This window comes from Schistocerca piceifrons, chromosome 2, assembly GCF_021461385.2.
Source record: "Schistocerca piceifrons isolate TAMUIC-IGC-003096 chromosome 2, iqSchPice1.1, whole genome shotgun sequence".
Taxonomy (NCBI): domain Eukaryota; kingdom Metazoa; phylum Arthropoda; class Insecta; order Orthoptera; family Acrididae; genus Schistocerca; species Schistocerca piceifrons.
Window position 1 is genome coordinate 101,721,675 of NC_060139.1, and position 26,426 is coordinate 101,748,100.

General features: G+C 41.3%; 1 protein-coding gene across 1 annotated transcript in view; it reads right to left on the minus strand.

Moving 5' to 3' along the window:
• Positions 1-323: 323 nt before the first annotated feature.
• The window catches only part of LOC124773078 (protein FAN-like), a 237,374-nt gene continuing 211,271 nt past the window's right edge, over positions 324-26,426 (minus strand). Inside the window, exon 18 of the mRNA XM_047249371.1 lies at positions 324-794. Within this exon, the coding sequence (XP_047105327.1) occupies positions 700-794 (95 nt within the window). The 3' untranslated portion in view covers positions 324-699. The remainder of the gene's footprint in view (positions 795-26,426) is intronic.

The window sequence follows — 26,426 nt, forward strand, 5'->3', positions numbered from 1 at the left end:
ATTCATCCAACAGTCCTAAATAAAAAGTAATAGAAGCGGTTGGGTTTCTCATTGAACGACATCTGGCAATGTCTGGCAGCACCTGTGGCTGTGAGTGCACCCCCATGGCCAGAAGCCATTTCCAGAGTTCCCTCTGCACACTATTCTGAATACTCTGCCACCTGAGCTAGATTACAGAAATTTCAGCTTTGTACACACAGCAGTAGGATCTTTGACAACTGTACACTCTATACATTTGGTAATAGAATCACTCACTGACATCAACACCAAAAACACAGAAAGAGCTTTTAAAGGAAAACAATGAAATGTTTTTTTAATGTACAATAAAATATATCAATATTATGTTTCACTTTTCCTTAAAACATATAAATATGTACAAGTACACAAATATCTGTACAGATGTTCCTATGTTTTAGTTTATTTACAGCATTTATTAAAAATCTGTTTTCACTGGATGTGGTGGGAAAAGAATAATAGCCCTTCATACATGTTTCTTGTAAATAGCACTGTAAAACATTGAAGAAATAATGTTCATGTAGTAAATCCCAAAACATTGTTGTTAAAAGCTCAACATTCAAAAGTTGCTTTACATAAACCAGTGTTATGTCTACTGATAGCATTATTAAGGCACAATTTAAAAATATATTCTGTTGGTCCACAAGCAGACTTATGAAACTCCAGGCTACATAACCAGCTGTATCAGGAAGACCTTTCCCACAACACCACCCTTCGATCTTCGCCCCCTGTGACTACAAGTGATCCATCACGGCTAGCTGCTACAGCAACAACAGCTCCTGGAAGGAAAAAAGTTAATTTTTTTTCACCCATAAGATGCTAACTTTCTATTGTACACATATGACACAAAATCATGGGCTATACACTGCACAAATATCAGGTTGAATCAAATATAATCAGGACTTTTGTTCTTCAGGGTCAGCAGTTAGCAGGACAGGACCTGCACTTATAGTGTTGTTGGGTGGGACCATTAGGAGTAGGGAGAGCTGGCTGTTACATACTTCCCACAGCCTCTCCATTGTGCAACACATAATTACAAAATTTCTTGCTTGTGAAGAAGTTCAAGCTATGGAAATTTTCCAGAGACACACTGCACAGTTTGGTGATCAAACATTCTTGAGGACGCATGTGTTTGTCTGGCATAAAGAATTCAAGGAAGGATGAGAACATGTGGAAGATCAGCAACACAATCGCTGTCATCAGACCAGCAATACAGATGAAAACGTCCATGCAGTTGAAGACTTTCTTGAAGACGATTGACAGGCGAATGTGTTGGAAATAGCAGAATATGGGAGGTGTCAAGTGGTCATCACAAATTACATACAGTGCCTTGTCTTTTGACTGAAAATCAGAAGTTGAGATGTTTGTCCTATTCTTACAGCGAGGTTTGCAAAAGAAGGTGATGCAGTTTGAGTCAGATCGTCACCTGCAATGAAATGTGGGTCCACCACCACACTCCTGAGTTCAAGCAAGCCAGTAAGGAGTGGCGGACGAAAGGTGAGGGAGCACTGGTGAACATCAAGTCTCAACTGTCAGCTAGCATGGTTCTTTCATTTTTTTTCTTTAATTCGTAAGGCATTTTGTCTCATCAACTTTTTGCATGAGCAACTCACAATAAATGCTGTGTACTACTGCAAGCTGCTGAAGTTGAGGGATGCATATCACCACAAAAGATGAGACCAACTGACTCAATAGATCGTAGTCCTTCACAACAGGCCTCATACTGCAGCTCCAAAAGTCAACAAACTACAGGAAATGCACTGGACTCAACTTGATCATCCTCTTTACAGCCTGGACCTATTGCCCTGCAATTTATATTTGTTTGGACCACTTAAAGAAGCTCTAGGAGGGTGCCAATTTGAAGATGTCGAAGGCATGGAGAAATATGTGCCATTGGCTCCTGATGTGACCAGTTCATTCTACGATGCTACGATAAAAAAAACTTTCCTTCTCACTGGTAAAAATGTATTTCTAATGTGGGAAACTATGGAAAAATAATTTGTAACTGCCTATTATGTTTCAATAAATGAATTTTTTTTAAAAAATAGAATCCTGTTTATATCTGATTACCGTACCCCCTGTAAATAATTTTAAAAATGTATCTATATACAATGACCTCACAGGCAAGTTTCTTAAAATTTTTGTTACAAACAATGACTGATATGGAAAAATTCTTAATATTTCAATACTCTTCCACCTGCATCTTAATATACTCATGGTGATCCTAGCAATTTTCACTCAAACTGTAAACAGACTGTTTGACTGGGAATGATGATAATAATGCTATACCAACAACAAAAACAAGTAAGATGATGATGATGATGATGATAATAATAATGATAATAATAATGGTAATAAAATTTTATTGTCATTAGGCCATTACAACAACAGACAATGCCACACACACACACACACACACACACACAGTACAATATAACCGATAATTTAAAAGAATAACAGGCTAGCTATTAACACTACAGTAATATAATACACTTGATAAATTCTTTTATCTCATAGAATAGGTGGGGAAATTACCAGCCATGCAATGTTTATTTGAACACATACCTGTAATACAAATTACATGCAAGAAAACTTCTCACTACAGTGCATGTGCATGTCAGGTGAAAAGGAAGAACAAAACACAGAAAAACTACGCAAATGCATAATATCTATAATACAGCAGTGAAATTATGCCTTGCTTGGGATGATATTAGTTATCAGATGTGCAGCACAGAAGTTAAAATAAAAAAATTAATAGGGGATACACACAGTCTAATCAGGTTTTTTATATATAGGAGAGATCACATAGACTGGTTAAAAGAAGAGCTTGAGATATGCCAGGCTGTATCATCCAGAAGATGATGTTAGAATTTGGTGAATCACTAATATGATTGACAACACAGAAAACATGGTGCTCTAGAACTACAAATAGGACACGGAGTACACATGAGGCATCCCTTTGATTTAATAACAGAAACCTGTCGCTCTCACTTGATGGACTGATGAATAGAGCTTTCTTTAACAAATGTCATGTTGTTATTGTTGTTGCTGTTGTTGGGGTCTTCAGTCTGAAGACTGGTTTGATGCAGCTCTCTATGCTAGTCTATACGGTGCAAACCTCTCCATCTGTACAAAACTACTCAATCTACATTCATTTATGACTGCTTATTGTAGTCAAGCCTTAGTGCCTCTTAATTTCCACCTCACCCCCCCCCCCCCCCCATCCCACACTTTCTTCCATAACAATCTGATGATTCAGGATATGTCGATCACCTGATTCCTTCTTTTGGTCAAGATGTGCAATAAATGTCATTTTCCCAGTTTGATTTCATACCTCCTCATTAGTTATTTGATCTATCCATTTAATCTTCAGCATTCTACTATAAACCACATTTACAAAACTTTGATTGTGTTCTTTTCTGAACTGATCATCATACATGTTTCACTTCCATACAAGGCTACAGTCCAACAAACATCTTCGGAAAAGATTATCTAACACTTCCATTTACAAGAGCCATTTTAAGAGTAAGAATTGATAACGCATTGTGTCCTTGCATCCTGTCATGTGACATCCATTCATGGTTGTTCACTCTTGGCCAGTCTGTCACTATGCGGCCATTACATTTCATGTCTCTTCTGGTGTTGGTTGTATGGTTATATTGCTTTGCCTGTCACCATGTTGATCAGTAATCCTGTTGATTGTGGAGTGTGCTCCATTATTCCATACTTAAGTTCATCCTGCTGAAATTCAACAACAGCTTGCTGAAATTTATGGTGCAGGTGTAATGCATGACTATTAAACCAATAGTCAATGGCCTCTCAAACCATGAGATGCAGTTCCTTCTGTTAAATGTTAATACTGAACAGGATATACAATCTGTTAAATCTGAGCTCAAGAGGGTAATCAATAAGCCAAAAATTGATTATTTTAGGACACTCCTTAGAGACATTCACTGGACTGATGTTTACAGTGCTCATGGCATGAATGAAAAATATAACACTCTTGCCAATAAAGTGCTTACCTTATTCGAACACTGTTTTCCCCCAAAACTTACCAAGGTTAGAGCACAGTCTACAAAGAAGCCATGGATTATTCAAGGAATAGAGGTATCTTTTAAAACAAAAAGAAAACTGTATCTGTCAATCCGAAACAGTTCCGATGTTGATGCTATAGCACATTACAAGGAATACTGCAAAATATTAAAGACTGTAATATGGACATCAAAGCAAAAATATAACAAGGAAAAGATAGTCATATCAGATAACAAAATAAAGACTATATGGGATATAGTGAAGGAGGAGACCGGTAGAACCAGACACGAAGAGGGACAAATAGCATTAAGAGTAAATGATACATAGGTGACAGACATGTACAGTGTTGCAGAACTTTTTAACAAACATTTTATAACTGTTACTGACAAGATGGTGTTGTCAGGTTCTGTAGATGCTGCTATGGAATACCTCAGACCAGACATCTCAAGTAACTTCCATAATATGAAGCTATGGAATACCTCAGACCAGACATCTCAAGTAACTTCCATAATATGAATTTGACCCTCACTACCTCAGCAGAAATAATATCCATCACAAAATCTTTAAAATCAAAAACATCTAGTCAGTACGATGAAATATCAACAAAGTTAATTAAAGAATGTGATTCTAAGTAACATATTAAGCTATCTGTGTAACCAGTCATTTATCAGTGAAATATTTCCTGAATGACAAACTGCCTATTGGCTTCTGTCTCGGGTTCTTCGGCCGACGTTCATCTAATGATTTTTCTGACGTTTCGCCAGCATGAGTGGCTGGCATTGTCAAAGGTTCACCCTCCATTGCTGGTGGTGAACTGGAGGCGAGCTCGCGGCCGCAGACTATATGTACCTGGCGCGCCAACGTCCGAGGGCTTCTCCGCGGTCATTTCCGGTGCGGTTCTCCTCTTGCTACCTGCGACGGTCGTTCGCTGCAGTACGGGCAGCCAGGATCCATTTACCTTAAGGCTTTCCTCTTTCTTGTTGAAACTGTTCGCGTGTTCTTGGATTTCTACAGCTTCTCTGAACAAGCGCGTGTGATAGTGCTTCTCTACAGCCAGAATTTCCGTGTCGGCGAATTTTATTACGTGGTCGGTCTACATCTACATCTACATCTACATCTATACTCCGCGAGCCACCTTACGGTGTGTGGCGGAGGGTACTTATTGTACCACTATCTGATCCCCCCTTCCCTGTTCCATTCACGAATTGTGCGTGGGAAGAACGACTGCTTGTAAGTCTCCGTATTTGCTCTAATTTCTCGGATCTTTTCGTTGTGATCATTACGCGAGATATATGTGGGCGGTAGTAATATGTTGCCCATCTCTTCCCGGAATGTGCTCTCTCGTAATTTCGATAATAAACCTCTCCGTATTGCGTAACGTCTTTCTTGAAGTGTCCGCCACTGGAGCTTGTTCAGCATCTCCGTAACGCTCTCCGCGCTGACTAAATGTCCCCATGACGAATCGCGCTGCTTTTCGCTGGATCATGTCTATCTCTTCTATTAATCCAACCTGGTAAGGGTCCCATACTGATGAGCAATACTCAAGAATCGGACGAACAAGCGTTTTGTAAGCTACTTCTTTCGTCGATGAGTCACATTTTCTTAGAATTCTTCCTATGAATCTCAACCTGGCGCCTGCTTTTCCCACTATTTGTTTTATGTGATCATTCCACTTCAGATCGCTCCGGATAGTAACTCCTAAGTATTTTACGGTCGTTACCGCTTCCAATGATTTACCACCTATGGCATAATCGTACTGGAATAGATTTCTGTCCCTATGTATGCGCATTATATTACATTTATCTACGTTTAGGGAAAGCTGCCAGCTGTCGCACCATGCATTAATCCTCTGCAGGTCCTCCTGGAGTACGTACGAGTCTTCTGATGTTGCTACTTTCTTGTAGACAACCGTGTCATCTGCAAATAGCCTCACGGAGCTACCGATGTTGTCAACTAAGTCATTTATGTATATTGTAAACAATAAAGGTCCTATCACGCTTCCCTGCGGTACTCCCGAAATTACCTCTACATCTGCAGATTTTGAACCGTTAAGAATGACATGTTGTGTTCTTTCTTCTAGGAAATCCTGAATCCAATCACAAACCTGGTCCGATATTCCGTAAGCTCGTATTTTTTTCACTAAACGTAAGTGCGGAACCGTATCAAATGCCTTCCTGAAGTCCAGGAATACGGCATCAATCTGCTCGCCAGTGTCTACGGCACTGTGAATTTCTTGGGCAAATAGGGCGACCTGAGTTTCACATGATCTCTGTTTGCGGAATCCATGTTGGTTATGATGAAGGAGATTTGTATTATCTAAGAACGTCACAATACGAGAACACAAAACATGTTCCATTATTCTACAACAGATTGACGTAAGCGAAATAGGCCTATAATTATTCGCATCTGATTTATGACCCTTCTTGAAAATGGGAACGACCTGCGCTTTCTTCCAGTCGCTAGGTACTTTACGTTCTTCCAGCGATCTACAATAAATTGCTGATAGAAAGGGGGCAAGTTCTTTAGCATAATCACTGTAGAATCTTAAGGGTATCTCGTCTGGTCCGGATGCTTTTCCGCTACTAAGTGATAGCAGTTGTTTTTCAATTCCGATATCGTTTATTTCAATATTTTCCATTTTGGCGTCCGTGCGACGGCTGAAGTCAGGGACCGTGTTACGATTTTCCGCAGTGAAACAGTTTCGGAACACTGAATTCAGTATTTCTGCCTTTCTTCGGTCGTCCTCTGTTTCAGTGCCATCGCGGTCAACGAGTGACTGAATAGGGGATTTAGATCCGCTTACCAATTTTACATATGACCAAAACTTTTTAGGGTTCTTGTTTGGATTGTTTGCCAATGTTTTATGTTCGAATTCGTTGAATGCTTCTCTCATTGCTCTCTTTACGCTCTTTTTCGCTTCGTTCAGCTTTTCCTTATCAGCTATGATTCGACTACTCTTAAACCTATGATGAAGCTTTCTTTGTTTCCGTAGTACCTTTCGTACATGATTGTTATACCACGGTGGATCTTTCCCCTCGCTTTGGACCTTAGTCTGTACGAACTTATCTAAGGCGTACTGGACGATGTTTCTGAATTTTTTCCATTTTTGTTCCACATCCTCTTCCTCAGAAATGAACGTTTGATGGTGGTCACTCAGATATTCTGCGATTTGTGCCCTATCACTCTTGTTAAGCAAATATATTTTCCTTCCTTTCTTGGCATTTCTTATTACACTTGTAGTCATTGATGCAACCACTGACTTATGATCACTGATACCCTCTTCTACATTCACGGAGTCGAAAAGTTCCGGTCTATTTGTTGCTATGAGGTCTAAAACGTTAGCTTCACGAGTTGGTTCTCTAACTATCTGCTCGAAGTAATTCTCGGACAAGGCAGTCAGGATAATGCCACAAGAGTCTCTGTCCCTGGCTCCAGTTCTGATTGTGTGACTATCCCATTCTATACCTGGTAGATTGAAGTCTCCCCCTATTACAATAGTATGATCACGAAACTTCTTCACGACGTTCTGCAGGTTCTCTCTGAGGCGCTCAACTACTACGGTTGCTGATGCAGGTGGTCTATAGAAGCATCCGACTATCATATCTGACCCACCTTTGATTCAGTGCGTGCTCTGCCACGGCCAATTTCTCCACCTGCCCCAACCTGCAATGTCGCTTATGCTCTTTGATCCTGGTGTTAATTGATCATCCAGTCATTCCGACAAACTTTTCCGCATGTGCATGGTATACGGTATATTCCCGACATTGCAAGTGGGTCTCTTTTCTCCTTCGCCGATCTAGGACACTCTTTGATCTTCCTTAACAATTTTGTATTTCCTGAATGGTTGAAATATGCTGAAGTTAAGCCACTGTTTAAGAAGGGAGACAAAGAAATAGCACCAAATTTCCATCCAATTTCACTTTTGCCAGCATTCTCAAAAATTTTAGAAAAAGTAATGTATAATCGGCTTTATAACCATCTTATCTAAAATAACATACTGCCAATGTCACAGTTTGGATTTCTAGCGGGTTCTGATATTGAGAAGGCTATCTACACTTACAGTGAAAATGTGCTTAATTCATTAGACAAAAATTGCAGGTAACTGATATATTTTGTGATCTGTCAAAGGCATTTGACTGTGTAAATAACAATATCCTTTTAAGTAAATTAGAATATTATAGTGTAACAGTAAATGCTGCAAAATGGTTCAAATCTTATGTCTCTGGCAGGAAACAAAGGGTGTTATTAGGAAAGAGACATGTATCAAGCTATCAGGCATCATCCAACTAGGAACTAATTACATGTGGGATCCCACAAGGTTCCATTTTAGGGCCCTTACTTTTTATTGTGTATATCAATGACCTTACATCAGTAACATTACCAGAAGTCAAGTTCATTTTGTTTGCTGATGATACAAACATTGCAATAAATAGAAAATCAAGTGTAGTCTTAGAAAGGCCAACTAATAAAATATTTGTGAACATTAATCACTGGTTCCTAGTCAATTCTTTGTCACTAAATTTTGAAAAAAAAAAAAAAAAAAAAAAAAAAAAAAAAAAAAAAAAAAAACTACAAGCAGTTCAGAACTTGTAAGGGGTGTCCCACGAGTATATGCCCAACATACAATGACAAGCAGATAGAAGTAGTGGACAGTGTTAAATTCTTGGGATTACAACTTGATAATAAAATCAACTGGGAGGAGCACACCACAGAACTGCTGAAGCGTCTTAACAAATCTCTATTTGCAATGCGAATTGTGTCAGACATAGGGGATATAAAAATGAAAAAGCTGGCATACTATGCTTACTTTCATTCCATAATGTCATATGGGATTATTTTTTGGGGTAATTCATCAAGCCAAGCTAAAGTTTTCTGGGCACAAAAACGTGCAGTAAGAGTTATATGTGATGTGAACGCAAGAACATCCTGCAGAAGCCTGTTTAGGGAACTAGGGATACTAACTACTGCTTCCCAATATATTTATTCCTTAATGAAATTTGTCATTCAAAATATATCTCTTTTTCGAACCAACGGCTCAATTCATGGAATCAATACTAGAAATAAGAATAATCTTCACAAGGAGTTAAAGTCACTTAGTCTTGTACAAGAAGGTGTGCATTATTCCAGAACACACATTTTCAATAACTTGCCAGCAGCCATAAAAAGCTTAACAACCAATGAAATTCAGTTTAGGAGAAGCCTAAAGGATTTATTGGTGGCCAACTCCTTCTACTCCATTGATGAATTTCTCAGTAGAATCAACTGATTTGTGTGTGTGTGTGTGTGTGTGTGTGTGTGTGTGTGTGTATCTTCTGCACAATTTCAGTGCAGTAATGTGTTCATTGTAAATAAGTGTGTGTGTGTGTGTGTGTGTGTGTGTGTGTGTGTGTGTGTTTGGTGTGTGTGTGTGTGTGTGTGTGTGTAAGTACAATCTAACTTCTGCACCAGTTCAGTGCAGTAATGTGTTCATTGTAAATAAATATTATAGTAGTTGTATTACACATTTATTACCTTATAAATACATAAAAAACTTTTTTATTTTAAATTCAGTGCATTATTGTAAAATGATTCTTTCATATAGCGTTCATTAAAAAATGACGACCATGCCACTTGTGACCTGTGGAATGGTAATTAGCTTATTTGTTTGAGTTGTAAATATTTGTCATATATTGTTGGCTTTCTCACATGTTCTACATCCTGGTCCCCGCAGGGAGCTCCTGTCTTGGGAGTATGTGGGTGGCAACCACACGGGCCCTTAGCTAAGCCTGGCATTACTTCCACTTACTTGTGTCAGGCCTCTCCGGTTTCCTTTCCTATCCGGCCCCCCTCGGCCAACTCTTGGTTTCTTTGACCCCAACGGTATGAGGTTTCCGAGGCCCAAGGGTGTCTTTCACTTTCCTCTCTAGTATCTATTATCTACCCTTCGACCCAACGGCGAAGCGAGCGGAAAAAGAATCTTATATCCCAGGTTCTAAACGATTGTGGAGGCGGAAGAGGTCATGCCAGACGAACTGGCTGTAAAGGCGCCGCTCAGCCATCATTGAGCTCGCGGCAGTTCGTTGCAGTTCTGGTACCTGAAGTCACATGTCACATACATATGTGCCGTGATGAATTGTTCCAGAATCATAGTGTGTGAGTCACTTCCTCGCAAGCTGTAATCCACCTTAAACAAATTCACGCAAATGGCAATTTCTCCTGTCATTTTCTCTAAAGACCAATGGCGATGGGATAAGGATGATGGTAGCAGGCTCCGAGTGAGGCTGGAAGCTACTAGTCTGGACCTGCACATTGGCGGCAGGTGTGTGATGGTCGCCTTCCTGAGAACCCGAGTGACTACTCGGGAATCCGGTCCTGCATCTGCGACTGGGCAGGTTTATTTAGGATGACCGCTGCCCACCCTGAATGGGGAAGGCCCTAGAAAATGTGGGCTAAACATCGGAAGTCACACTTGAACCGGGCTGGGAATCCGCACCCAGTAGGTCACTCCTTATACTGCGGATGTAAACAAAAGAAGAATGAAATGATTATGACAATAGGGACATGGAATGTCAGGACCCTCCTGGACGTGAACAATCACAGGCCAGAGAGAAGAACTGCTCGTATCACCCAAGAACTAGCCCGGCTAGATATAGACATAGCTGCCTTGAGTGAGACAAGACTCTCAAGTGAGGGACACATTAGTGAGGTACGTTCAGGGTACACCATCTTCTGGAAGGGAAAGGATGCAGGAGAACCACGCATCCATGGTGCAGGATTTGCCGTAAAAACGAAAATAGTGAAAGATCTTTGACTTACACCTGTCTCAATTAATGAAAGACTGATGACTCTTAAGAGTACCCATTGGTTCAGACAGATTCATCACCTTCGTCTCTGCATATGTTCCTACTTTAGACAGTGATGAAGACACAAAGAATCAGTTCTACCACCAACTGAACAGTACTCTCTCTAAAATACCCATTCAAGATAAATTAATTTTACTTGATGATTTCAATGCCAGAGTGGGAAGGGACAACCGTTTTTGGAGAGACGTCATGGGTAAACAAGGGGTGGGAAACTGCAATGCAAATGGGTTGTTACTTCTTGGTCTATGTGCTGAGCACGAGCTTTTCATCTCCAATACCCAATTCCGTTTGCGTAACTGCTATAAGACCACATGGATGCACGCACGCTCCAAACATTGGCATCTTATAGACTACGTTATTACGCGACAGCGTGACAAGAAAGACATTCTCATCACAAAAGCAGCACTAAAAATTGATGAGTGCTGGACTGACCATAGACTTTTAGTCAGCTGTTTGAGAGTACCAAAGTATCGCAAGCCACGATCCCACTTTTCAAACCCACCACGCAGAAAATTCAACATAAGCAACCTGAACAACAAGACATACTGTCTGAACAACTTAACAAAGCTCCAGCAACCACAGATGACGTCGAACAAGAATGGACCACATTAAAGAACATCGTCAAAGAAACTGCTGAGAATGTTGTTGGTTTTAGTGCACGGAAAAGAAGTGACTGGTTTGATGACAAGCATGGAGAAATCCAAGCCAACATCAATGCAAAGCGGGATGTTTACCTATCCCTTGCTCAAGATCCATCCTGTGCAGAAAAGAAAGCACACTTTCAAGAACTCAAACAGAAATGTCAAAGTGAAATACGAGTAATCAAGAACAAATGGTGGCAACAGAAAGCCACAGAACTCCAAAATCTTTCCGATGCAAGGAACTTGTGTGGCTTCTACGCTAGTATTAAAGAGCTGTATGGACCTATCCGCTCCTCATCAGGAACACTGAAAGCTGCTGACAACTATACCATTCTTACTGAAAGTCAGGACATCTTAAATCATTGGAAAGAGCACTTCAGCTCACTGTTAAACCGCCCTTCTACTGCCGCTAGAGATTTTCTCAAAAATGTCCCACAGCACCCTCCAAAACCCTGGATGGCTAATCCTCCAACTTTTCAAGAATTCTGCAAGGCACTCAAGAGTGTGAAACCTGGGAAGGCGCCTGGACCTGACAGCATCCCGATGGAGCTTATTGAGGGTGGCGTCTTGCTTCCAAAAACTAGACTCTTCTCACTCATTCTATTAATGTGGGAAACCTGCAAGGTACCAGCTGACTTGAAGAACTCCACAATTGCCACCATCTTCAAGAAGGGCGACAGAAGCGTCTGTGGTAACTACCAGGGAATATCTCTACTCTCTGTCACTGGCAAAATTTTTGCAAGAATCCTTTTAAATCGCCTCCAGACACTTTCAGAGACTATACTACCTGAGTCTCAATACGGGTTTCGACCTTCAAGAGGGACAATTGACATGATTTTCTGTGCACGACAACTACAGGAGAAGTGCAGAGAACAGCAAAAGCCTTTACTACTTGTTTTCTATGATCTAGAAAAGGCCTTTGATACAGTTCCCAGAGAAGCCATGTGGATGGTATTAAAACACTTCGGCTGCCCCGAACATTTTGTTGACCTGATTGAAGCTCTCCATGATGATATGACTGGACAGGTCCTCTGCCAGAATGAAACGACTGGTGAATTCCCAATAAGTGGGCTTCAACAAGGATGCGTTCTTGCACCAACATTATTTGCATTGTATCTGGCAGCTATGCTTTACAAGACAACCGTAAACAATGCAGGAATAGAACTAAAGTACAGGTTTGATGGAGGATTATTCAACCAGTCCAGACTCCATTCAAAAAGGTTCACCAGTACCACTCGTGTGACAGAGCTGCAGTATGCTGATGACAATGCTTCTCCAGCTCATTCACCTGCAGAGTTGCAGCTGTCAGTTGATTCCTTCAGCAGGGCGTACAAACGATTTGGTCTCTCCATCAATATTCCAAAGACAAAGGTGATGGCGCAGCCAACTCCTGGCTCCTCCGTTCCTGACTTAAGCATATCCATTTATGATACACCCTTGGAACAAGTGGAGCATTTCCTCTACCTAGGAAGCATACTGTCATCTAACTGCTCATCTGGAAAAGATGTGGAGAATAGATTACGTGCTGCCCATGTAGCATTTGGACGTCTTACAAAGCGTGTCTTCCTGAATAAAGACCTAACACTGCACACCAAACTGATGGTGTAGTCATTTCCACCCTGCTATATGGTTGCGAAACCTGGACGTTATATCGCTGTGATCTGAAGAAACTAGAACGCTTCAACCAACAGAAGCTAAGATATATCATGAACCTGAAATGGGATGACTTCATATCCAACACGGCTGTTCCTGAGAAAGCAAAAATGTATAGCATGGAAGCTCTTATCATTGGGCATCAACTCAGATGGGTCGGACATGTCCAGCGGATGAAAAATGACAGACTTCCACGCCAAATGCTGTACAGCGAAGTGAGCACAGGTAAAAGGCCACGAGGTGCCCCTCTCAAACGTTATAAGGATCAGTACAAGAAAAATCTGAAAAACTTGAACATCGATCCGAGTAACTGGTCCACAATACCACAAGACCAAAGTCGCTGGTGCTGAGTTACCTCAAATGCTCTTCAAAACTTTGAGCTGGAACGTCGAAGAATGGAGGATGACAAACGCCGGAGACGTAAACTCCTCCAGGCTCAGCCACGTCCTCCACCTTCCATCAGCTGTAAAGTCTGTGGCCGCCTGTTCCACGCTAGGATTGGATTGCTAAGCCATCAACGACACTTCCACGCCTGAACCGTGACAAAGGAAATCTCAGGAGAGAAATGAAAACTCGGATACGAGTATCAGCCGACGACGACATCCTGGAGGACCTCCTCATTACAGATCAATGGGAATGAATGCAAATCTAATCTAAAAAAAAAATCTAATGAAACAATGGAAAATCCAGGATGGAATGTAACAATATTAGAGAAGGAAAGTTTCTACTCACCATATAGTGGAGATGTTGAGTCACGATAGGCACAACTAAAAGATTCTCACAATTATAGCTTTCGATCATTAGGACCTTATTAGGGCCTTTGTCAGCAATACACACACACACACACACACACACACACACACACAAAATTTGCACACACATCTGCAGTCTAAGACAACTGAAACCACACTGCGAGCAGCAGCACCAGTGCATGATGGGAGTGGTGACTGGGTGGGGGTAAGGAGGAGGTTGGGGCAGGGAGGAGGAGGGATAGTATGGTGGGGGTGGTGGACAGTGAAGTGCTGCAGTTTAGATGGAGAGCAGGAGAAAAGTTGGGGGGGGGGGGGGGGGTAAGGAGTGGAAAGGAGAGAAATAAAAAGAAATTAAGACTGGGTGTGGCAGTTAAATGACGGCTATGTAGTGCTGGAATGAATACAGGGAGGGGGCTGGATGGGTGAGGACAGTGACTAACGATGGTTGAGGCCAGGAAGGTTACAGGAATGTAGGATGTATTGCAGGGAAAGTTCCCACCTGCGCAATTCAGAAAAGCTGGTGTTGGTGGGAAGGATCCATATGGCACAGGCTATGAAGCAGTCACTGAGATGAGGGATATCATGTTTGGCAGCGTGTTCAGCAACAGGGTGGTCCACTTGTTTTTTGGACACAGTTTGTTGGTGGCCATACATGCAGGTAGAAAGCTTGTTGGTTGTCATGCCTGCATAGAATGCAACACAGTGGTTGGAGCTTAGCTTGTAAATCACATGACTGGTTTCACAGGTAGCTCTGCCTTTGATGGGATAGGTGAAATTAGTGACCAACTGGAGTAGGTGGTGGTAGGAGGATGTATGGGACAGGTCTTGCATCTAGGTCTATTACAGGGGTATGAGCCATGAGGTAAGGGATTGGGAGCAGGGGTTGTGTAAGGATGGACGAGTATATTCTGTAGGTTCGGTGGAATACCACTGGAGGAGGGGTGGGAAGGATAGTGGACAGGACACTGGATTGTACTGAGCTATGAGGGGAATGCTCTTTTGTGGCTGGACTGTGGGACTTTGGGAGGTGGTGGGAGACTGGAAAGATAAGGCACCAGAGATTTGTTTTTGTAGAAGGTTAGGAGGATAATTACAGTCGGTGAAGGCTTCAGTGAGACCCTCGGTATATTTTGAGAGGGACTACTCATCGCTGCAGATGTGACGACCACGGGTGGCCAGGCTGTACAGAAGGGACTTCTTGGTATGGAATGGGTAGCAGCTGTCGAAGTGGAGGTATTGCTGGTGGTTAGTAGGTTTGATATGGACAGAGGTACTGATGTAGCCGTCTCTGAGGTGGAGGTGGCTTGTTGGGATGAGTAGGACCAGGTGAAGCATATGGGGGAGAAGTAACTGAGGTTCTGGAGGAATGTGAATAGGGTTTCCTCACTTTCAATCCAGATAAAAAAGATGCCTCCACCTTACCCTCACCCAGTTGCCATTCCCTTCATGCACTGGTGCTGATGCTCGCAGTGTGGTTTCAGTTGTCAGACTCCAGACATGGGTGAAAGTTTCTTGTGTGTGTGTGTGTGTGTGTGTGTGTGTGTGTGTGTGTGTGTGTGTGTGTGTGTGTATTGCAGACAAAGGCCTTAATTGCCAAAACTTATAACTGTGTGAATCGTTTTGTTGTGCCTATTGCGACTCAGCATCTCCACTATATGGCGAGTAGCAACTTTCCTTCTCTAATATTGTAATACATGATGGGAATATGTGTAACTGGTGTAGGCAGTTTAATGAAGAAAGGAGAAATGCTTGTGATGAACAAAGATCTGGATGGCCTACTGTCATGAATTAAGACTTGACATAAAAAGTTGATGAGGCAATTCACCAACACAGGTGCTTCATTATTGTTGAGCTGCATCAGAAATTTCTGCAAGTTTCAAGATCAGTAATTTTTCAATTGTTACAGAAAAACTTCACCATGAAAGAATGTGTGCTACAGGGGTGCCTAAAATGTTGCCAGAAGAACACAAAACAAAGCAAATGGTACATTCTTTGTCTGTTTTGGAGCACTATCACATGGATGGTGACGAATTCTTGAATCACATTGTGACTGGTGAAGAAATGTGAATTCCACACAACACTCCACAGAATAAACATCAATTCAGTGAGTGGCATCATTCGAACTCCCATACAGAACCACAAAAATTCAAACAAGAATCTTCAACATGGAAAATTATGGCCATGGTTTTTTGGGACTGGAAAGGCATTCTTCTTTTAGACTTTTGGCCAACAGGGGTGGCAATAAATACAGAGAGGTACTGTAAAATTATTACAGCTTAGGTGCGCTATTCAAAATTACCAGCAGCGACTGCTCTCTAGCAGTATTGTTCTATTTCATGACAATGCTCAGTCTCTCGATGCGGCAAGAACAAAGACGCAACTGGACAAGTTTCATTGGGAATTACTGGATCATTCGCCACACAGCCCTGACCTAGCACCATCAGATTTTCGTTTCCAAAACTGAAGGAATTTCTTGTTGGAAAGCACTTGGAAAATGATGACGTGTTGAAAGAAATCATTACTAACTGATTTAATGCTCGTATATTTGCCGTTAACAAATTTCTCACTTTCACAAACAATTTTCTAGCTACAGACAGTCTGCATTTTATATCCCTTCTGCTTCTAGCTGTCAACAGTTCATTTGCTGCTCAGTTAGCAAAGTCATCTACCATGCTCAGTATCTCATTTCCTAATTTAATTCCCTCAGAATCAGCTGATTTAATTCACTTACATTCCATTAATCTTGTTTTACTTTTATTGATGTTCATCTAATAATTTCGTTTCATGACACTATCAATTCCTTTCAACTGCTATTCCAAGTCCTTTGCCATCTTTGACAAAATTGCAATGTAATCGGCAGACGTTACAGCTTTATTTCTTCTCTCTGATTTTCAAATTTCTCTTTGGTTTTCTATACTGCCCGCTCAATGTACAGATTGAATAACATCAGAGATAGGCTTAAGCTTTGTCTATTGCTTCTCATAACTACAGTCTGGTTTTTGTACAAGTTGTAGATAACCTTTTGCTCCCTGCTACCTTCAAAATTTCGAAGAATATATTCTGGTCAATATTGTGTAAAGCTTTCTCTAAACCAACACATGATATGAATAAAGGTTTGCTTATCTTCTAAGGTAAGTCATGTAGTCAGTATGTTTCATGTGCTCCTACATTTCTCTGGAATAAAAACTGTTTTTCTACGCAATCAACTTCTACTAGCTTTTCCATTCTTCTGTAAAGCATTTGTGTAATAATTTATAATATTCACATCTGTCAGCATCTGCTCTCTTTGTAACTGGAATTATTACTTTCTTCTTGAAGTTTGAGGGTATTTCCCCTGTCTCATACATCTTGCTCAACAGGTGGAATAGTTTTGATGTGGTTGACTCACTCTGCCAAGGACATCAGTAGTTCCACTGCAATGTCATCTACTCCAGGAGCATTATTTTGACTTCAGCTTTACAGTGCTCTGTCAAATTCTTGTCACAGTACCGTACCTCTCATTTCATCTCATCTTCATCTACTTGCTCTTCCCTTTCTATAACATATCCTTCAAGTTCATTTCCCTTCTGTAGCCCTCCCATATATTCCTTCCATCCTTCGGCTTTCTATTCTTTGCTTAGCACTAGCTTGCTATCTGAGATGGATTAAAAAGAGAGATAGAATGAAGTTAGATATAGTAGGAGTTAGTGAAGTATTGTAGCAGAAAGAACAGGACTTCTGGTCAGGTGAGTGCTTGAGTATAAATATGAGGGCCATCCAGAAAGTAAAGAATGTTTTGCCATATCATGATATTCTTTAGTAATGATAATAATAATAATAATAATAATAATAATAATACAGAAACTGATCATAACAATGGAAAATCCAGGATGGAATAATGACAATATTATGAAAAGGATAAATTACTTATAGCGGAGATGTTGAGTTGCAAACAGGTACAACAAAAAGACTGCAGCTGAAATTGTTAAAATTGAATAAAGCTCCAGGGTCTGATGAAATCGCTATCAGTTCTATACTGAATTTGCTGCTGAGTTAGCCCCTCTTCTACAAAAAAAAAAAAACACACACACACTGTGCCCAGTATCTGTAAGAAAGCACAGATCACACCTGTTTACAAGAAGGGTATCAGAAGTGATTCACAAAACTTAACATCCAATATCCTTGACATTGATTTGTTGTAGAATTTTAGAACATGTTCTGAGCTCAAACATAATGACCTCCTCCATGCCAACCAGCATGGATTACAAAAACATTGAACATGCAAAACCCAACTCACTTGCTTCACATGACATACTAAAAGTTTTGGATCACGGCAATCAGGACAAAGTGTTCTTTGTCAGATAGTGAGAGAGGAAGTTCAGAAGGCACTTGGATTGCACGGCGAGCAAAAAACCGAGATACTTCAAGAGGTCATAAGGGAGGAAGTGGGACAGACCAATCTCTCGTCCTTTATTTCCCTTTAAAATGGCGAAAAAGTCAAGACACAGGTGGAGTTACATTCCTACAATGGCATATGAGGAACCTGCTTGGGCACCAAGGAAGACTGACATTTGGAGGAGCCAGGATAACCAACCAGTATGTTTCCACTGTGGATGACCGGGACATGTGGTGCGCTATTGTCAAGAAAGGCGGCGGATATTTGATGACGCCCATGCGAGAAGACAGCAGACTGATCTTAGCCGACACCAACTCCGGGACGACGAAGATGAACAAGAAAATGTGTGTGCAGGACGACATGGGTCACCATCGCCGCAAGCTAGCCGCTGGAGACGATGCTCCCCAGCACGCCAATCAAGGTCTCCATCACTGTTTAGAAGCTCCAGCCGATCACCTAGCCGCCGCAACCTGGAAAACTAAAGGGTGCGACCTTCCTTGGAGGTGAGGCTACCAAAGAGAAAAATCCTCCGCTGTCGATCACCACAAAAACGATAGGAAACTAACTCGATATCCTCATGGATGGCCGAACAGCCCAAGCTCTTGTGGGCTCTGGAGCATTATATTCAGTCATTTTGGAGAAGTACCGTCGCCAGTTACAGAAAACCATATTTGTCGACAACAAGGTGGCTAATGGGAAATATGTAAAACCTACAGGAAGATGTACGATTTGTGTGGGTATAAGTGGCCATACACAGCCCTCAGAATTCATCATCTTACAAGAGTGTAGTCATGAGACGATTTTTGGATGGGACTTTCTGAAAGCTTCTCAGGCAATTATAGATTGTGGTCACTCGAAGATTATGCTAGACGAGATGAGATGCTGTGGACAAGAAGGTGCGCATCCGAGTGTGTGGAAACTATGTGTGCTGGATGAAGTGATCATTCCTGTAGTCAGTGCTAGAAAGGTAACTGTCATGTGTCATGCCATGCATCAACCCATGGATCTTGTAGTGGAATGTAAGAGAAGCATACCACTGGAGAATAACTTGGTCATCCCAGCCTCTGTCATCTCATTTAAGAATGGATTTGGTGAATTGTGGATAGTTAACTGTCGCTGAGAACTGCAGATCCTTCCAAGACGCATGTACGTAGCAAACACTGAGCTGTTTATTGAAGAACAGCTGAGCATCATAGAAACCTCCCATGCCGAGTCTGTGGACGAAATTAGCACTACCACTGTGAGACAAGATCTTCTAGCTCGACTATCACCAGATTTCACTAAGGAACAACAAAAGAAGCTACTTGCCATTCTACAAGAGTTATCTGAATGCTTCAATCCACAAGTGAAAAGCAAATTAGGCAAACCAACGGTGAAGCACTGGATTAGCACTGGAGACTATCAACCAATAAGCCAGAGAGCATACCATGTGTCATCAACTGAACGTCGAATAATTCGCGATGAGGTAGAGAGAATGATGATGAATGACATCATTTAGCCTTCGCAAAGCCCATGGTCGTCACCAGTCGTCCTCGCCAGGAAGATGGATGGCAGTTGGCGCTTTTGTGTTGATTACAGGAAGCTTGATAAGATAACTAAAAAGGATGTTTACCCTCTTCCACGAATTGATGATACGCTAGATTGTCTGAAGGGGCTAAGTTTTTCGCAACCATGGACATGTACTCAGGATACTGGCAAATTGAAGTAGATGAGGCTGATCATGAGAAAACTGCATTCATCACCCCTGAGGGCCTGTATGAGTTTAAGGTAACGCCATTTGGTTTGTGTAATGCACCAGCAACTTTTGAATGGATGATGGATAATCCTCTAGGGCACATGAAGTGAACGATGTGGTTTTGTTATTTAGATGACATTATAGTGTTCTCAGAGACATTTGATGAATACATAAAAACACTGAGGGCCATTCTTAAGTGTCTCCAACAAGGCGGACTGAAACTTAATCCAAGAAAGTCTCTCTTTGGAGCAAAAGAAATCAAAATACTTGGTCACCTTGAGTCAAACGAAGGTGTGTGGCCAGACCCAGAAAAGGTGAGACCTATAATGGAATTTCCTATTCCTAAAAGTATTAGAGATGTGAAAGCTTTCTCGGATTATGTTCTTATTACCGTTATTTTATCAAAGAGTTTTGTATCAAAGCCAGGCTGCTCCAAGAATTGATAAAAGCTGATGCTAAATTTATCTGGGGGTGGTGCTTGACAAGATTCTTTTGATGTGCTGCGAAAAGCTCTGACGACTGATCCTGTACTTGGTCTGTATGATGAGAGAGCACCTACAGAGCTACACACAGATGCCAGTGGGTATGGGATCGGTGCTGTTCTGATGCAAATTCTGGATGGAAAAGAGAAGGTTATAGCCTATTCTTCTAGGACACTTACAAAATCTGAGAGAAACTACTCAACTACAGAAAGAGAATGTCTTGCTGTGATCTGGGACATGTGCAAATTTTGACAGTATCTCTATGGAAGGCCGTTCACAGTTGTTACAGACCATCATTCACTTTGTTGGTTGACAGGTCTTAAGGATCCAACAAGACGACTCGCCAGGTGGGCACTACGTCTTCTAGAGTGTGACATTACCATAGTGTACAAAAGTGGAAGAAAACACCAAGATGTCAACCAAGAAACCCTGCGCAAGGCCATCAAGATGAAGATAGTGACTGTCTCGCTGCACTCCAGGATCTTTGTGCTGAGCAGGAGGAGGACGCCAAGATATCTCACATTATGCTTGCCTTAAATCGGCCAGGGGATGTGAAAGGACAATTTAAGGTAGTTAATGGATTACTTAGCAAGAAAAACTTCGATCCGTTTGGAAAGAGGTGGCTACCAGTGATTCCTAAACACATACGTTTTGATGTTCTGCAGAAATTCCATGGCACACCTGAGTCCAGACATTTAAGACTTATTAAGACATACGATAAAATCCGCAAGAGATTTTTCTGGCCAGGTTTTTTTTAGGAGTGTCTGTCACTATGTGTTGCACTGTCGAGAGTGCCAAAGGAGAAAGGCAATTCCTCAGAAACCACCTGGCAAACTCATACCAATTCAACCAGGCGAAATGCCTTTCCAGTGTGTTGGGATTGACCTCCTCGGACGATTTCCAATGTCTGCTAGTGGCAATAGATGGATTATTGTTTGCACTGATTATCTGACATGCTATGCAATTACAAAAGCTGTGAAAACAGCAGAAGCATCCGAGGTAGCCAAATTCATCGTAGAAGACATTGTATTAAAACAAGGTGCCCCAAGGTCATTAATTACAGATTGAGGGAAAGTTTTTCAATCGAATCTTGTGACAGATATACGTCGTCAGTGCAACATTACCCATCACATGACGACTGCCTGCCACCCGCAAACCAACGGGCTTACTGAATGCCTTAATAAGACCTTGGCCGACATGCTATCAATGTTCATCAATCTTGAGCAGAGAAACTGGGATGAGTTGCTACCTTTCGTGACTTTTGCCTACAATACCACCAAACAAGACACCACAGGATTTACGCCATTTTTCCTGGTGGATGGGCGTGAGGCGACTACGATGATGGACACTGTGTTTCCGTTACATCCTGATGACCTGGACGATGACTACATCAGCCAGATGTTGACCAGAGCTGAGGAAGCTCGGCAGTTAGCTTGACTCGACACACTGCAGGCTCTAGAAAATGATTGCCGAAGGTAGTCTACTAGTCTGGTGACCTCATCTGGATCTTCACTCCTGTTCGGAAGGCTGTTCTCTCTGAAAAGCTCCTCAGGTGCTACTTTGGACCTTATAAGGTTGTAAGACAGTTGTCTGATGTTGCTTATGAAGTTGAAGATTTTGAACCTGACACAAGACGACGAAAGATCAGAGATACGGTCCACGTCCTTCAAATGAAGCCCTGTAAGGATCCTGCAACCTAGGGTAAATTCAAAGCTCCAGCAACAGGCAACAAGCGGAAAGGTGACAAAGAGCATAGCGGCAAAAGAAGTTCTAAGAAGATCACCACCAGGGTGAGAATCAGTTATCAGGAGTCGGAGTATGCAGGACCGATGACTGGTTCCTGGACTAGGAAGATGTAACATCGAGACGCTGTTCTCTTAAGGAGGGAGAAATGTCGCACAAGAAGCTGAGCAGCACCATGGGGAAGTGGTTATGATGCTAAACTGTTGCATGGAGGGTCATGAGTTCAAAACTCACCTGGACTGTACAATTTTAATTTTTATATTCAATTTGAGTACATGCTACAAGTATCCACAAATGTCAAGAATCATTGTACTGGAATGTTCTGCAGCCATATATATATATATACTGTATGTGTTCTGCCCTGAGGCAGTTCGCTCCACACTCTAGTAAGTGCCAGTGTTGAATAAACCTTCGTTAAGTGAAGTTAGTGTTCGTCATTCATCTAATTACACCTTCTTCTATGTGACAATATATTATTATATTCCAAGTTGGAGTTTCCATTGTTTAACTACACTCAGTTTTATCAACATCCCATATGTCTCCATACAATATTAATCATTTCACACTGAAAGCTTAAGTTCATGAGAACACGACACTGATAATTAGACCTAACACATCAGTGAGTGCAGCAACCCAATAACAGTGAGATTCTTGCCTTCTCTCGTTACATAGTGCTATGTCAAATGTACACACAAAGTACAATCACTATATCAGAAAGAATTACCAGTGGGCAAAGATTATTCTAAAATGCTGGACATGACTAAACCAGCGGTAGCTGTATTGATACAACATATATTTTGTGGTATGAGCGTGGAATGTCAGATCCCTTAATCGGGCAGGTAGGTTAGAAAATTTAAAAAGGGAAATGGATAGGTTAAAGTTAGATATAGTGGGAATTAGTGAAGTTCGGTGGCAGGAGGAACAAGACTTTTGGTCAGGTGATTACAGGGTTATAAATACAAAATCAAATAGGGGTAATGCAGGAGTAGGTTTAATAATGAATAAAAAATAGGAGTGCGGCTTAGCTACTACAAACAGCATAGTGAACGCGTTACTGTGGCCAAGATAGACACAAAGCCCATGCCTACTACAGTAGTACAAGTTTATATGCCAACTAGCTCTGCAGATGATGAAGAAATTGATGAAATGTATGACGAGATAAAAGAAATTATTCAGGTAGTGAAGGGAGACAAAAATTTAATAGTCATGGGTGACTGGAATTCATCAGTAGGAAAAGGGAGAGAAGGAAACATAGTAGGTGAATATGGATTGGGGGGAAGAAATGAAAGAGGAACCCGCACTGTAGAATTTTGCACAGAGCATAACTTAATCATAGCTAACACTTGGTTCAAGAATCATAAAAGAAGGCTGTATACCTGGAAGAATCCTGGAGATACTAAAACGTATCAGATAGATTATATAATGGTAAGACAGAGATTTAGGAACCAGGTTTTAAATTGTAAGACATTTCCAGGGGCAGATGTGGATTCTGACCACAATCTATTGGTTATGAACTGCAGATTGAAACTGAAGAAACTGCAAAAAGGTGGGAATTTAAGGAGATGGGACCTGGATAAACTGAAAGAACCAGAGGTTGTACAGAGTTTCAGGGAGAGCATAAGGGAACAATTGACAGGAATGGGGGAAAGAAATACAGTAGAAGAAGAATGGGTAGCTCTGAGGGATGAAGTAGTGAAAGCAGCAGAGGATCAAGTAGGTAAAAAGATGAGGGCTAATAGAAATCCTTGGGTAACAGAAGAAATATTGAATTTAATTGATGAAAGGAGAAAATATAAAAATGCAGTAAACGAAGCAGGCAAAAAGGAATACAAACGTCTCAAAAATGAGATCGACAGGAAGTGCAAAATGGCTAAGCAGGGATGGCTAGAGGACAAATGTAAGGATGTAGAGACTTGTCTCACTAGGGGTAAGATAGATACTGCCTACAGGAAAATTAAAGAGACCTTTGGAGAAAAGAGAACCACTTGTATGAATATCAAGAGCTCAGATGGCAACCCAGTTCTAAGCAAAGAAGGGAAGGCAGAAACGTGGAAGGAGTATATAGAGGGTTTATACAAGGGCGATGTACTTGAGGACAATATTATGGAAATGGAAGAGGATGTAGATGAAGATGAAATGGGAGATAAGATACTGCGTGAAGAGTTTGACAGAGCACTGAAAGACCTGAGTAAAAACAAGGCCCCGGGAGTAGACAACATTCCATTAGAACTACTGATGGCCTTGGGAGAACCAGTCATGACAAAACTCTACCATCTGGTGAGCAAGATGTATGAGACAGGCGAAATACCCACAGACTTCAAGAAGAATATAATATTTCCAATCCCAAAGAAAGCAGGTGTTGACAGATGTGAAAATTACCGAACTATCAGTTTAATAAGTCACAGCTGCAAAATACTAACGCGAATTCTTTACAGACGAATGGAAAAACTGGTAGAAGCGGACCTCGGGGAAGATCAGTTGGGATTCCGTAGAAATGTTGGAACATGTGAGGCAATACTAACCTTACGACTTATCTTAGAAGAAAGACTAAGAAAAGGCAAACCTACGTTTCTAGCATTTGTAGACTTAGAGAAAGCTTTTGACAACGTTAACTGGAATACTCTCTTTCAAAATTCTGAAGGTGGCAGGGGTAAAATACAGGGAGTGAAAGGCTATTTACAATTTGTACAAGGGCCAAATGGCAGTTATAAGAGTCGAGGGGCATGAAAGGGAAGCAGTGGTTGGGAAAGGAGTGAGACAGGGTTGTAGCCTCTCCCCAATGTTATTCAATCTGTATATTGAGCAAGCAGTAAAGGAAACAAAAGAAAAATTCGGAGTAGGTATTAAAATTCATGGAGAAGAAGTAAAAACTTTGAGGTTCGCCGATGACATTGTAATTCTGTCAGAGACAGCAATGGACTTGGAAGAGCAGTTGAACGGAATGGACAGTGTCTTGAAAGGAGGATATAAGATGAACATCAACAAAAGCAAAACGAGGATAATGGAATGTAGTCAAATTAAGTCAGGTGATGCTGAGGGAATTAGATTAGGAAATGAGACACTTAAAGTAGTAAAGGAGTTTTGCTATTTAGGGAGTAAAATAACTGATGATGGTCGAAGTAGAGAGGATATAAAATGTAGACTGGCAATGGCAAGGAAATCGTTTCTGAAGAAGAGAAATTTGTTAACATCGAGTATAGATTTAAGTGTCAGGAAGTCATTTCTGAAAGTATTTGTATGGAGTGTAGCCATGTATGGAAGTGAAACATGGACGATAACCAATTTGGATAAGAAGAGAATAGAAGCTTTCGAAATGTGGTGCTACAGAAGAATGCTGAAGATAAGGTGGGTAGATCACGTAACTAATGAGGAGGTATTGAATAGGATTGGGGAGAAGAGAAGTTTGTGGCACAACTTGACTAGAAGAAGGGATCGGTTGGTAGGACATGTTTTGAGGCATCAAGGTATCACAAATTTAGCATTGGAGGGCAGCGTGGAGGGTAAAAATCGTAGAGGGAGACCAAGAGATGAATACAATAAGCAGACTCAGAAGGATGTAGGTTGCAGTAGGTACTGGGAGATGAAGAAGCTTGCACAGGATAGAGTAGCATGGAGAGCTGCATCAAACCAGTCTCAGGACTGAAGACCACAACAACATACTTTGTGGTGATAGCAAGCAATAAGCTTACAAATGATATAGACAATATTGTGATGTGGAAGGATACAGGATCTTCACAAACACTGCTGCCTAATGAACAAAATATGAGCACTCAAAATATCTGACCAGATGTGTGATTGGGCTGAAGAATTTTTAGCTAACAGAATGCAGCATGTCATTCTCAACAGAGAGAAATCTTCAGGTGTAAAATTAGCTTTGGTACCACCTCAAGGGAATGTTATAGGACCATTACCTTTCACATTGTATATAAATGACCTAGTGCATAAAGTCAGAGCTTCTATGAGGCCGTTTTTGGATAATGCTACTGTAAACAGAGAAGTTGCAAGGCTAGAAAATTTTGGCAAAATTCAGAAAGACCTACAGAGGACTGACATGCAGTGCAAGGACTGGCAATTGACTCTCAACTTCAGCAACTGTAATGTATTGTGCATAAATAGGCAGAAGGCCCCATTATTGTATGACTATCACAGGAAAATC